The sequence below is a fragment of the Perca fluviatilis genome, chromosome 9 (assembly GCF_010015445.1).
Source record: "Perca fluviatilis chromosome 9, GENO_Pfluv_1.0, whole genome shotgun sequence".
NCBI lineage: Eukaryota > Metazoa > Chordata > Actinopteri > Perciformes > Percidae > Perca > Perca fluviatilis.
Genome location: NC_053120.1, coordinates 41354016 through 41366857, shown reverse-complemented (window position 1 = coordinate 41366857; position 12842 = coordinate 41354016). Strand labels below are relative to the sequence as shown.

General features: G+C 40.6%; 1 protein-coding gene across 2 annotated transcripts in view; it reads left to right on the top strand.

Moving 5' to 3' along the window:
• Positions 1-1665: 1665 nt before the first annotated feature.
• ryk (receptor like tyrosine kinase) overlaps positions 1666-12842 on the top strand; it is a 35319-nt gene continuing 24142 nt past the window's right edge. Inside the window, exon 1 of one of the 2 annotated variants that reach the window (XM_039811959.1) lies at positions 1666-2368. In XM_039811959.1, coding sequence (XP_039667893.1) covers positions 2146-2368 — 223 coding nt within the window. In that variant the 5' untranslated portion in view covers positions 1666-2145. The remainder of the gene's footprint in view (positions 2369-12842) is intronic. The other variant, XM_039811958.1, reaches the window with a different exon arrangement.

Below are 12842 nucleotides of genomic sequence, written 5' to 3'. Positions count from 1 at the left end.
CAGCTGTGATGCATGACAACAGTTAAATGAATGATGGTTCATTATTTTAAATATATATTTAAGAAGGAACACTGTCCATCATACTTAGAATTTAAACTATTAGTTACTACTGTCAGTGCCTACTTTAGGTCACATCGTTGGGTAACTGTGTACACAGTGCTACTGGCAAAAAATAAACCCTATATCTAACTTTTATCTAAATGAACCCGATAGGGAGACGCCTCATGGAAGAAAAGACACAGTGGGCAGCAGATCTGTGTTTTTGATCCCACCCAAGTAACAATGGATTTCTTACTTTCTGAAATGGCACTTCTACTCCCCCTCAGCCCTCCACATATTTTTTTTTAAAGATTGTTTTTGGGGCATTTTAGGCCTTCATTTTTAGAGAGAGGGGGAAAGACATGCAGCAAAGGGCAGCAGGTCAGAGTCAAACCCGAGGCTGCTGCGTCGAGGAGTAAACCTCTATATACTATGGGCGCGCGCTCTACCAGGTGAGCTACCCAGGCACCCGACAGGTGGCCAGTTAAAGGGAAACCCTACATAAGAAACAACAAATGCAGATGCTTCCTACAAAGCAGGAGGGGGTTACTGAATGGCTTGACAATTATAAGCTATGGCCTTCACATTCACCTCACTCAATCCTGTTGAACATCTATGTAAAGATTATGGATTTTGCACACTCCACAACCATCATCAAAAGACAAAACTAGGTGGTGTTTAGCCCTCCAGTAGTTCCAGAGAGCACTAAAGCTGTTTTGGAGGCTTGTGGTCACCCAACATTTGCTGAGACACTTGTGTATTCTACATAATGTGCATTTTGTGCCAAACTTCCTTAGTTAATTAATAGCAATAGGCCTGTATGAAGCTACTGTAATACTACCCACAGTGCCACCACAATACTGTAAAACCCATAAAATGTATTATGCTGTAGTCTACATTACAATTTAATGTTGTGTAGTATCATGTCAATTCTTTATGCTTTTACAAAAAATACGAAATTTTTCTTTTCAATTAGCCGTGTTTGCCTATAGTGCTTATTTTATTTTCATTCTATCTTGGACCAGATGGAACAGCAACATGCGGGTGAAAATGTTTTGTTTTTAATTACACCCAAGATAAAAGGGCAGGGCAGTTGCCCAGTACCTCCCACTGTTCACATCACTGATGGCCCAAGACTGAAGACCACTGACCTGACCCCTGAAATCAACACAAACTAAAAGCATACACAGCACACTTCATTTAATTGTATTATTTAATAAAAGCTGATTTATTACGACGTTTCGGTGGCCCCGATTAAAATATGCCCCTTTACCTCTGAAAAGCAGACTTCTTATTATATAGCAGAATTTGCATTTTGGCATATTTAGGATAATCATCAATGTATTAAATGCTTAGACTTTATTTATATTATAATATTTAACATGATATGGCACTATTGCTGATATAGGCTACATTAATTCGACAACATAATTACACAATGACAACAATTATCAATATATAATTCCGTTTTGTTTGGCTTTAGTGCTTACTTTTAATGTGATAACACGAACTGGTTATATATCCTTTTTTGGTTCGTTCTTTATAGTTTGTAAAAAAATATGTCCGACAGCACCTGAAGGCAGCATTCCACTTCTGTAGTCAGAGGCTGGTCAGAGCACTGAGTGCCCCCGCGGCCCCCCCTCCTGCTCCGGGTGAAAACTGAGATAGTAGGAAAAGCCATGGAGGGAGAAAGCTGGATGTATTAGCTAGTATGCTACTTTAGGGCATTTTTTCATTCTTTCGTTTTTGCCTGCACAAAACAAAGCGCCTCAGTGTGGTGGTATCCGTTGTGTATTTTATGTGTTGGGAAAACGTCGTAAACTTTTACATTCAAACATATAAGGACAGTCTGACCGCGGACAGTTAGCTAGCTAGCACAACCCGACAAAAGTTAGCCTGCTCCGGCTAACTTAGCCTGTCTCCGCTAGCAAGAGAGGACAAAAAACAGGCTGGTGGAAAAGGAGTTCAGGGTAAAAGTGGCGCTGCGGCGTAAAGTAACTAGTAATGTTGCCTCCCGGGATTAACTTCAGATACGGATGAGAAAGAAATTGGCGACTGGGGAACACCGAGGCGAGAACAACTGCGAGGAGCCAGTGGACCACTGATATGTTGGGGTTGATTCACGGCTCTGGCACCCCGCCTGAGTCCCGAGGTTGGCCACACTCTGTGATGTGGAGGCTCGGGGGCTTCTTCTTCCTCCTGCTGCTGGAAGGAGCAGGCTGCCTCGCCAACCCGAGCAGCTCTTCTGGCGTCAACAACAACAACAACAACCACAACCAGCCTAGTGTCAACATATACATGAGTGTTGACGAGGTGAAGAAGCTTTTGGGTAAGAAGGCCTGCATGCAAAGCCAGCTGTCTTCAAACTTTGAGACCAGTCGATCTGTGTGTGTGTGTGTGTGTGTGTGTGTGTGTGTGTGTGTGTGTGTGTGTGTGTGTGTGTGTGTGTGTGTGTGTGTGTTTTGCCAGTGTGTCCCTCACATCTGCATGTTTCCTTCCAAGAGATGGTACTGAACTCTAGTGAAGCGTTACAAATCAGTCCTATTATGTTTAAAGGACATCCATAGTGTACAAGTTAATAATGTAATTTGGGTGTTAATGTTCCCTGGCCAACAGTAGAGCATTTAACTTTGAGCAAAAGAGAGTTCTGCTGTAACGTTAACTGTCATATGTAAAATGGAAACTTGGACACTCTTAAAGAATAATAATAATTGTAATAATAACATAACAAGAAAAAAATATACTTATTTTTAAAAATGCCTTATCCTGTGGGTATATGTAAGATTTACATTTGCCCTGTAATGTACCTTATGCCATTTCAGATATAGTAGATACTGTATCTGGGTGGTAATTGATTTTTATGAGCTGTGCTATATTAGCATGCATGACTATAAAGATCCAAATCAGTGCAACTGTCATGTATAATGTAGGCTCAACAGTAGATATTATGTAATAGTCCCTCACACTAGAAAGCCAAAAGTTCCATCATCAAAACAGGCTTGAAGCAGCTTACCAGCTGTTGTGTGATTCAACGCTGGGCTGCTGATGTGTCACCAGGAATAGTAGAAAGGAGGAAGTGACACCATACATTTAAAACTAACTAACTAAACAGAATGGGATATTTGTGGTTGGGGGTCAGTTTTAGGTTATATGAAGTGAGCTGCAGGTAGATAAGTGTTGTTCTCTGTGTTGGTAGTGGTGTTCTTGTCCATAATGCAGCTGCACAAAGTTGTGTCTTATGTTGATGATTTGGGCCAGAGGCGCTGTGGCATGTGTGGCATTAGTATTCAAGGGTTAGGGTTAGGGGGTTAACCTAACCCTAACCCTTAGTATTCAAGCCATTCTGTATGCAAAGATGCAAGACCTGCAAAATGGACAGAATTTGCACTGTTTTTACTTCACAATTTGGCTGTTTAAAGTGTAGGTGTCCTTGTTAAGTTGGCTATAATGGTGTCTGTGAATGTAAAGAAAATGGGCTAATGTTCTTTATCCTGGTGCCAAGGTCGAGCCAGTCTATAGATTGATCCTAAATTGTTAATTTAGGGTTTGCTGAAGATATGTTGAGAGTGCAGTTTGAAACTAGCTATTTACCATTTGAGTGGCACTTTACACCCTAATGAACGGGTAGAAGTGCGTAATGTCTTTGTGGTTGGAGGGAGCTGATTTAGCAGTTTCTGTGTGTATGCTGCTGTAAATAAAAGTATTATCATTTTATAGTGGCATCATCACATTTTTGAACTTGATCGTGAGCATCCTATTGATGCAAACTCATGGTAGATTTACCAGATCTTGGGATGCTTTAAAATCTGTAAACAGATAGCCTGGATGACACTTTAAAAAGAGCATTCATCACTTACTGTTGTTCTTCTTCCCTCCTCTGTAATCTGACTGGTGTTAGACCATAGGCTGAATCTGTCCCTTTGGGTTCCTCTTGTTCTCCATCATGCTATAGTTAATCTTTCTGCTGCCAGACCAGGGCCTCTCTTGTGGTTTGCTTGAAACCGTGTCTGGTTGTGTGGAGGAATCTCTTAATGTTTGACAACTATCAGGCCTCCAGACTAACTTTTTGCCTTGGTTGCACTGGTGCGCCTAACTTTTTTTATTAAGGTTCACCAGCACAAAATTTAGGTGCACCCAAATTTTTCCTCGCATCGCCGTTAACGCTGAATGGCGATACACGATATATAGCTCTGTATTTTTTTTACAAAGAGGGCTAAATGTTCAGTTTTAAGTCAAAGCCACTTTTCACAAGCTCTTTTATTAAAACAGATTGTGATTAAAAAAAATGCAAAGACAGGGTTTCCTTTACCAGTTTAAAAATATACAGCTGCAACACATGTAAATGAAAGTTATCTGAAATGAATAGCCTAGGATATATTAATTAATATATATATATATATATATATATATATATATCTCTATCTCCATCTCCATCTCGCGCAAGCTCCTTCACTTGTTTTCAACAACAATAACAGACTGACTAAAAAGAAGAGAGGACGCCAGCGCCAGTTGGTAAATATAGAGGTTTGACTCCGACCTGCGGACCCCCCACCCCCTTTCATGTCTTCAGCTTTCCTATCAAAATAAAGGCCCGAAATCTTTATTAAAAAAAAAATACAAAATACAACCGAAAGACGGGGAGTGACGGCTGAATCATTAGCGGCGTTACACCCGTCTTGTGTAGGCTATGAAATGTCTGTATCGTCACTGCGCTGCATTTTTATGAACTATGATATTCTGGCCATGGGTCACATCTCTCGCCCAGGTCCAGCAGGCTCCGTCTCACACGCTATTACTCAACGAACTGATGTTAGTTGCATTTAGTAACTTCTAATGTGTTTTTCGCCGTGGCGGCCGCAGTAACAGAGTTACCAGCGGAAACACTGGTACCAATACAGGTTTCCCTCTCATACTTACCAATATACAGCTGTGTTAATAACAATTAAAACTGTAGACAAATGTCGGCAGTTTGGACCAGCGGCGCTGTGTCTCTCCATGTTGCAGGGGAGCCGTGTGTGTGAGTGAATGGGGGGGGGGGCTGCGCGGAGGAGAGATCCAAACACAGGCACGGCTTTCCAGAAGGAATGGGTCATGTAACGCAACATTAAATACCATATCCATAAAACGCCCGCTCGTTGGTTGAGAGGCAGCGGATGCGAGGACGTTAGGTGCACCGGTGCGACCTAGGAAAAATCTTAGTCGCACCCTTACAAATTTTGGTCGCATTTGCGACCAAATTGGTCGCACTCTAGAGCCCTGACTATGTGTGCAGAGCTAAAAGTGTGTGTGGACAGAAACGTCCATGATGTTGGAGGGAAGTAAAACTGGCATCAACTTCACGTTGGCAATATGCTGCTAGGGAGTCTTACTGCAGATTCCTGTAGAGATCCAAAGTTTACTTTTGTTTTTAACCCAGCTGGTACAGCAAAGGTCTTGTAGTAAAACCTCAAACTTTAACAATGTACATGCCTATTGCCTACAGCTTCCATAGACAAAAAAAAGAATGGTAATCTCCTAAAATTGTTGGCTATCCAAGGGTAGGGACTAGATGACATTCTGATTATGCTGCTGGGACATTAGAACATGTTCAAGGTAGCCATAGTGTATTTGGGCATGTTTAGATTTGCTCCGTATGTTGTTGTTTTTTTTATTACCAGCCACGACGGCGACGCTGGTATTGGTGTGTGTGTGTGTGTGTGTGTGTGTGTGTGTGTGTGTGTGTGTGTGTGTGTGTGTGTGTGTGTGTGTATGCTGCTGTAAATAAAAGTATTATCATTTTATAGTGGCATCATCACATTTTTGAACTTGATCGTGAGCATCCTATTGATGCAAACTCATGGTAGATTTACCAGATCTTGGGATGCTTTAAAATCTGTAAACAGATAGCCTGGATGACACTTTAAAAAGAGCATTCATCACTTACTGTTGTTCTTCTTCCCTCCTCTGTAATCTGACTGGTGTTAGACCATAGGCTGAATCTGTCCCTTTGGGTTCCTCTTGTTCTCCATCATGCTATAGTTAATCTTTCTGCTGCCAGACCAGGGCCTCTCTTGTGGTTTGCTTGAAACCGTGTCTGGTTGTGTGGAGGAATCTCTTAATGTTTGACAACTATCAGGCCTCCAGACTAACTTTTTGCCTTGGTTGCACTGGTGCGCCTAACTTTTTTTATTAAGGTTCACCAGCACAAAATTTAGGTGCACCCAAATTTTTCCTCGCATCGCCGTTAACGCTGAATGGCGATACCGCTATATATGCTATATACTTTTTTTTTTACAAAGAGGGCTAAATGTTCAGTTTTAAGTCAAAGCCACTTTTCACAAGCTCTTTTATTAAAACAGATTGTGATTAAAAAAATGCAAAGACAGGGTTTCCTTTACCAGTTTAAAAATATACAGCTGCAACACATGTAAATGAAAGTTATCTGAAATGAATAGCCTAGGATATATTAATATATATATATATATATATATATATATATATATATATATATATATATATATATATATATATATATATATATATATATATATATATATATATCTCTATCTCCATCTCCATCTCAGCGAAAGCTCCTTCACTTGTTTTCAACAACAATAACAGACTGACTAAAAAAGAAAGAGGACGCCCGGCTAGCTCAGTTGGTAAATATAGAGGTTTGACTCCGACCTGCGGACCCCCCCCCCCTTTCATGTCTTCAGCTTTCCTATCAAAATAAAGGCCGAAATCTTTATTAAAAAAAAAATACAAAATACAACCGAAACGCGGGAGTGACGGCTGAATCATTAGCGGCGTTACACCCGTCTTGTGTAGGCTATGAAATGTCTGTATCGTCACTGCGCTGCATTTTTATGAACTATGATATTCTGGCCATGGGTCACATCTCTCGCCCAGGTCCAGCAGGCTCCGTCTCCACGCTATTACTCAACGAACTGATGTTAGTTGCATTTAGTAACTTCTAATGTGTTTTTCGCCGTGGCGCGGTAACAGAGTTACCAGCGGAAACACTGGTACCAATACAGGTTTCCCTCTCATACTTACCAATATACAGCTGTGTTAATAACAATTAAAACTGTAGACAAATGTCGGCAGTTTGGACCAGCGGCGCTGTGTCTCTCCATGTTGCAGGGGAGCCGTGTGTGTGAGTGAATGGGGGGGGGGGCTGCGCGGAGGAGAGATCCAAACACAGGCACGGCTTTCCAGAAGGAATGGGTCATGTAACGCAACATTAAACCATATCCATATAAACGACATCGCTTCGTTCGTGGAGAGGCAGCGGATGCGAGGACGTTAGGTGCACCGGTGCGACCTAGGAAAAATCTTAGTCGCACCCTTACAAATTTTGGTCGCATTTGCGACCAAATTGGTCGCACTCTAGAGCCCTGACTATGTGTGCAGAGCTAAAAGTGTGTGTGGACAGAAACGTCCATGATGTTGGAGGGAAGTAAAACTGGCATCAACTTCACGTTGGCAATATGCTGCTAGGGAGTCTTACTGCAGATTCCTGTAGAGATCCAAAGTTTACTTTTGTTTTTAACCCAGCTGGTACAGCAAAGGTCTTGTAGTAAAACCTCAAACTTTAACAATGTACATGCCTATTGCCTACAGCTTCCATAGACAAAAAAAAGAATGGTAATCTCCTAAAATTGTTGGCTATCCAAGGGTAGGGACTAGATGACATTCTGATTATGCGGCTGCGGGACATAGAACATGTTCAAGGTAGCCATAGTATATTGGGTATGTTTAGGTACCATTTGTATTTGTTGGTTTTTTATTACCAGCCGACGGCGACGCGCTGGTATTGTGTGTGTGTGTGTGTGTGTGTGTGTGTGTGTGTGTGTGTGTGTGTGTGTGTGTGTGTGTGTGTGTGTGTGTGTGTGTGTGTGTGTGTGTGTGTGTGTGTGTGTGTGTGTGTGTGTGTGTACTGTAGCAGGAACTACCATAGAGTCAGTTTAGAGTACTTTGCCAGGTGTTTACATGTTTGTCTTTTGTCACTGCGATTTGAACTACCCTGCAAGATGTAGTCACAATACTTTACTGGTGTGTAGTTCAGATGAAAGTTCTAATATGGGTGTGGTCTGAGCTAGGCTGCCTGAAGTAGGGGGGTAAAAAGTAGGGACGGTGCCACTTTGGGCCTCTGGCCCACTTTGTGTCGACCGCAAATTGAAATTAGTTTTTATTTCCAAGCTTGTAGTTTAGTGCATACTAATTTGGGATTTAAAATATAGCATATGGATTACTAAAAGAACAGGTGCCACATGCTAGACGGCTTGATTATGTCTGATATTGTCATGGCACAGAGCACACGTGTAACGTCACAAGCACAGGTGTAATTAAAAACATAAATGATAACTGATAAGATAACTCTGTTCCACATAAGCATCCCAATAAGCCATGCCAGTGAGCCAGCATGCACAATAGGACTTCATTGAATACATTTTGGTATGTCACAGTAGGAAAAGCACAGATCTAAATAATAAAATGAAGGATAGCAGGGTCCTGGAACTGCCACAACAATATGGAATGGAGCAGTTATTCATTTTATTAGGTATACCTGTGCTTTTTCTGGTATGGCATGTCAAAATGTCCTTTGTTATACACGTAGGGCTGAACAATAAATCATGTTAAATGAAACCAGTGTTTTCAGTGCACTTTTCAATTCACAAGAGCTGTGATTTCCATTTTTTTTTAATTTAACCTTTATTTAACCAGGTTAGTCTCATTGAGATATAAAATCTCTTTTTCAAGGGCTATACCACACATTTTTGCTAAATCCCATTAGCATCCCCACTCAGCTCCATTCTGGCCATTTTGGCGTTTCTTGAAATCCATTGTCTCCACAGGATTTCTGTTCATTGAAAATGAATGAAAATTCAAATAAAAATTGTATTTCCCAGAAGAGATATTATTGTGATGGGGGGAAAAGTGATCTCACCAACACATGAAGTCTTGCTGTGGTCTCTCTGCTTTTTGAGCAGATGGACTCTCCATTCAAGATTTCTTTTGGATATCTTTTAACAAACAGCCTGTCAAGGGGTTGTTAAGGAACAGAAAAGAGTCATGCCTGAATTATAACAGGGTTTTGCATGCACAGCGTGTTTGTCTATGGATGAACTGCAGGCAGAAGCATCCCTGATTGTTTTTGCATATGACTTATGGAGAGTGAAGTGTCTGTCACAAGAACACAACTCTCCACATGCATTCCTACCTGCCACTCCAATATCAGCTCTGTGTGTCTCAAGACCTGCATCCTAGGTTTCAATTGTGTTGCAGCTGCCAGCTCAAATTTAGTGTCATACTTAACCCATATAATCAGTTTTTGCTGGACAGCAGTTGAAAAATGTCTAATAAGCCATGCTACCTGTTGCTTTTACAAAACATGGCAAATTGCAAGAAAAAAAAAATCCATTCTAAGACCAGGCTGTACGTTCCTGATGGCTGAACCAGTGCCATTGAAAGATTCTCTGTGCTGAACTCATTGAATGCAGAAACGTAACGGATGTAATCATGTGCGTTGCTGTGTTTGCATTCCTTACGTATCGTAAAGACATTATATTTGAGTAGATATATACTGTAGTCCTGGACAGGAAATGAACAGGTATATTTCAGTCCCAGGGGAGAGTCTGTAAATCACCATAAAAATGGCCATCACAGTTTTGTAGACCACACGTGGCATATATTCAAATGTCTTCTTTTGTCTGACTCCAAAGATATGAAGTTTACAATGATATAAAACAGAGAAAAGCAGCAAATCCTCATATTGGAGAAGCTGTATCCAATCATTTTTTTCAGGTGCATTTCTGCTTGAAAAATGACTTGAATGATTATCAAAATAGTTAATTTTCTGTCGATCAGCTAATTTGACTAACTTTTTAAGCTCAAGCGGCTATGATATGTCAATTTTCACCATAAAGGTTTTACAACTCTTGTTGTACTTGTTGTACTCTACAACTTATTTTAAAGGTTGTTCAGAAATGTATTGCGATTGTTGCGAGAGGAGACATGCATCCCAATGCTCACTAAACAGCTTTAGGCTCCATTTATATAAGGCCCATGACATTAGTTTTACGGGCTACAATAGCCTTCTTTCTTTCTCTGTTTCCTGGCATTCTGACCATCCATGTGATCATTGAGAAGATGAGGGATGAAGTAAAATATAAGATTTCTGTACCGGTACATTCATTTGCTGTCTCCTATAATAATGACCTTTTTGAGCCTAGTTTTCCATGGTTGACCATTACTCTGAGGAATTTTTCTTGGTGGAAAGTAAACACAGAGTCTGTTTTCTAGTTCTTGCATAGCATACTCACTGCTGCTCACTGCAGTAGTGCTGGGCTTTACATTCCCCAACCAAAATTACTATTGTGTAGCCAAAATAAGCAGTTCCCTATTAACATCCTTTTTTCCAATACCTTGCTTGTGGGATGAGGAAACATGTTTTGTGCAGTTACAGAGATTCTAATGAGGTACACCGATTAGTGTCTCCCGATAAGGTGGTTAGCAGTAGGTCAATAACAGCATGCAAAAATGGAAATATCCAGGTCCTAAAAAATGTGGACAAGTTGTGTAAAATCATCCTTGTATTCGGAAGAGCCAAGTGCATGTCAGCTAACCAGCCTTCCCCTCCCTTCTCCAAAGAGCTGAAAGGAAAGCAGGGCCTTTGAAAAAGAGCCGGTGAACAGTGAGGAATGATTGGCAGCAGCATTCACTCTCCAAGGATCCTGTGGTTGAATAGGGGAGCCCCGGCTTTCACATCCTTTGTCTGAGAGCAGGGTAGTTGCTTTACAGCAGATTCTTTTAAAGCAACCACCCATTTTATAAAATGTTGCCCTTGTGTTAAAATCGGAATATTGGCATTGGAAATATAAAATCATGTCTGTATGACAGCAAACATTTGAGTTAAACTATAATTCTATTCAGACCACTGCCATGCTTAATTTAATTTTGCTGTTAAGTTGTGGAAATGAAGCAGTAGATGTTGAAATCAGATATTTTTCACCTTCTAGCTTCCGTAGCATTTCTAAAACACAAGATAATTTAGTTAGGAAACACCTTTCTAAACAAAAAAAACAAAATCTTTGACCTTGCGCACACAACCCACGCTTTCAAACTGCGGCTGTACTAACAAAGCTGCCCATGTAAAACAGCATCCACAAATAGATGGGTGTGATGGTGTGCGTGTGACCTCTTAAATTACCCGTTAGTCTGCCTCAAACTGCTAATCATATTTTCAGTAGGCCTAAACCATTTGATATTTGTTGAGCAAACTAAGGAGCCCCTTTAAGCAACAAATAAGCATCAACGAGGTGCCTAGAAAGGGACCGCGGCACACAGGCTTGCTCAGATTCCTTTCCCTGCCTTCATCCTCGTCTGCCCTCGGGCCACTTCATTGAATAAAAGAGGGAAACTGATGTATGGTTTCTTTTGAAGTGAATCAAAGAAAACCACAGAGATTGTGACTTAATGTGTGTTTTTCTTCCAGCTGTAAGATGTTTTCAGATGTGACTATTTTTGCAACCAGTGTTGCTGTAAAAACTTAGTTAATGTCTTTGGCTTTTCAGAGAACATACTTGATCATGATAATAACTTTATAATACATTACTACAAACTGGGCTTTCCTTTTTATTTTACACTTTGATACTGATGCTTTTCTTCAATTACTGAAGGTAAAGAAAGTTCCGTTGGATTTCTGTTGGGACATGCACTAAAGCTTGCCTACCCTTTCCTTTGGAAAGAAAGGTCTGGTGGCTGGTAGAGGTGTGAATCTTCACTGATCTCCCGATTCGATTATGATTATCATGTCTTCGATTCGATAGCACTTCCTGAATGTGCAAAACATACCAGAATATGTAAACAGAAACGTTGTTAGGCCTACATTACATTATAAACAGAAATAATCGATTATGAGCCGGACGATTATCGATGCAGCATCGTCCATGTCAACGATTCCATGTATCGATTATTTGATTAATTTCAACACCTCTAGTGGCCGGGTTGGATCGGTGGGTGGAGCAGGCCCACATGTGCTGGGAGGTTTGTGCCGGGGTTCGAGTCCAACCTGTGGCGATTTCCTGCATGTTTTCCCCCTCTCTCTCCCCTTTCTCATCTAGCTTTCCTATCAAATAAAGGAGGAAAAGCCCAAAGAATAATCTTAAAAAGAAAAAAAGAAAGGGACAGAAAGGTCTGCGGCTGCCAGTGAAAAAAAACTCAGTATTTCCATCTTATGTTATTGCAAATTTGAACTGAATTTCCAGAAAATCTTCAAAAAGACGATGTGAATTAATGCACATTTCCATCCTGTTATGTGACTCTCCCTTTTTGTGTGTAGTGTTATCTTATGTCTTTTTTTTTTTTGCATGATGTACCCGGTCTTCGTACCCCAATCCTGCAGAGTTGAAGCAAAACAACTCTCAAGCCCTCCATCTCTGTGGATGGCATGTCAGCTGATTTCCTGATGCCTCGTGTTAGCATGGATGTTATTAGAGCAAACCATTGCTATTTGATAACTGCTATAGGATATGGACTTTTATTTTATAAAGCAGCTAGCAAGTCTTGTTAACATTTCAATCATCGCTTAAAACCTTGCATATTCTCAATTTGGTTTGAATATGTCATTCATACTATTTTATATATATATACAGTATATATAGTTATCATGTCAAAGTTTCCCTGTTATGTCAGTCATCTGCTTGATTTGAATCTGTCTTTGGTAATGGACATCTTGTTATGAATGATTGTGAGGAAGCTGTATTGCATTTTCACATTGTGAACCATTTTTAACTTGACATGACAGCATTTGTTGAGAT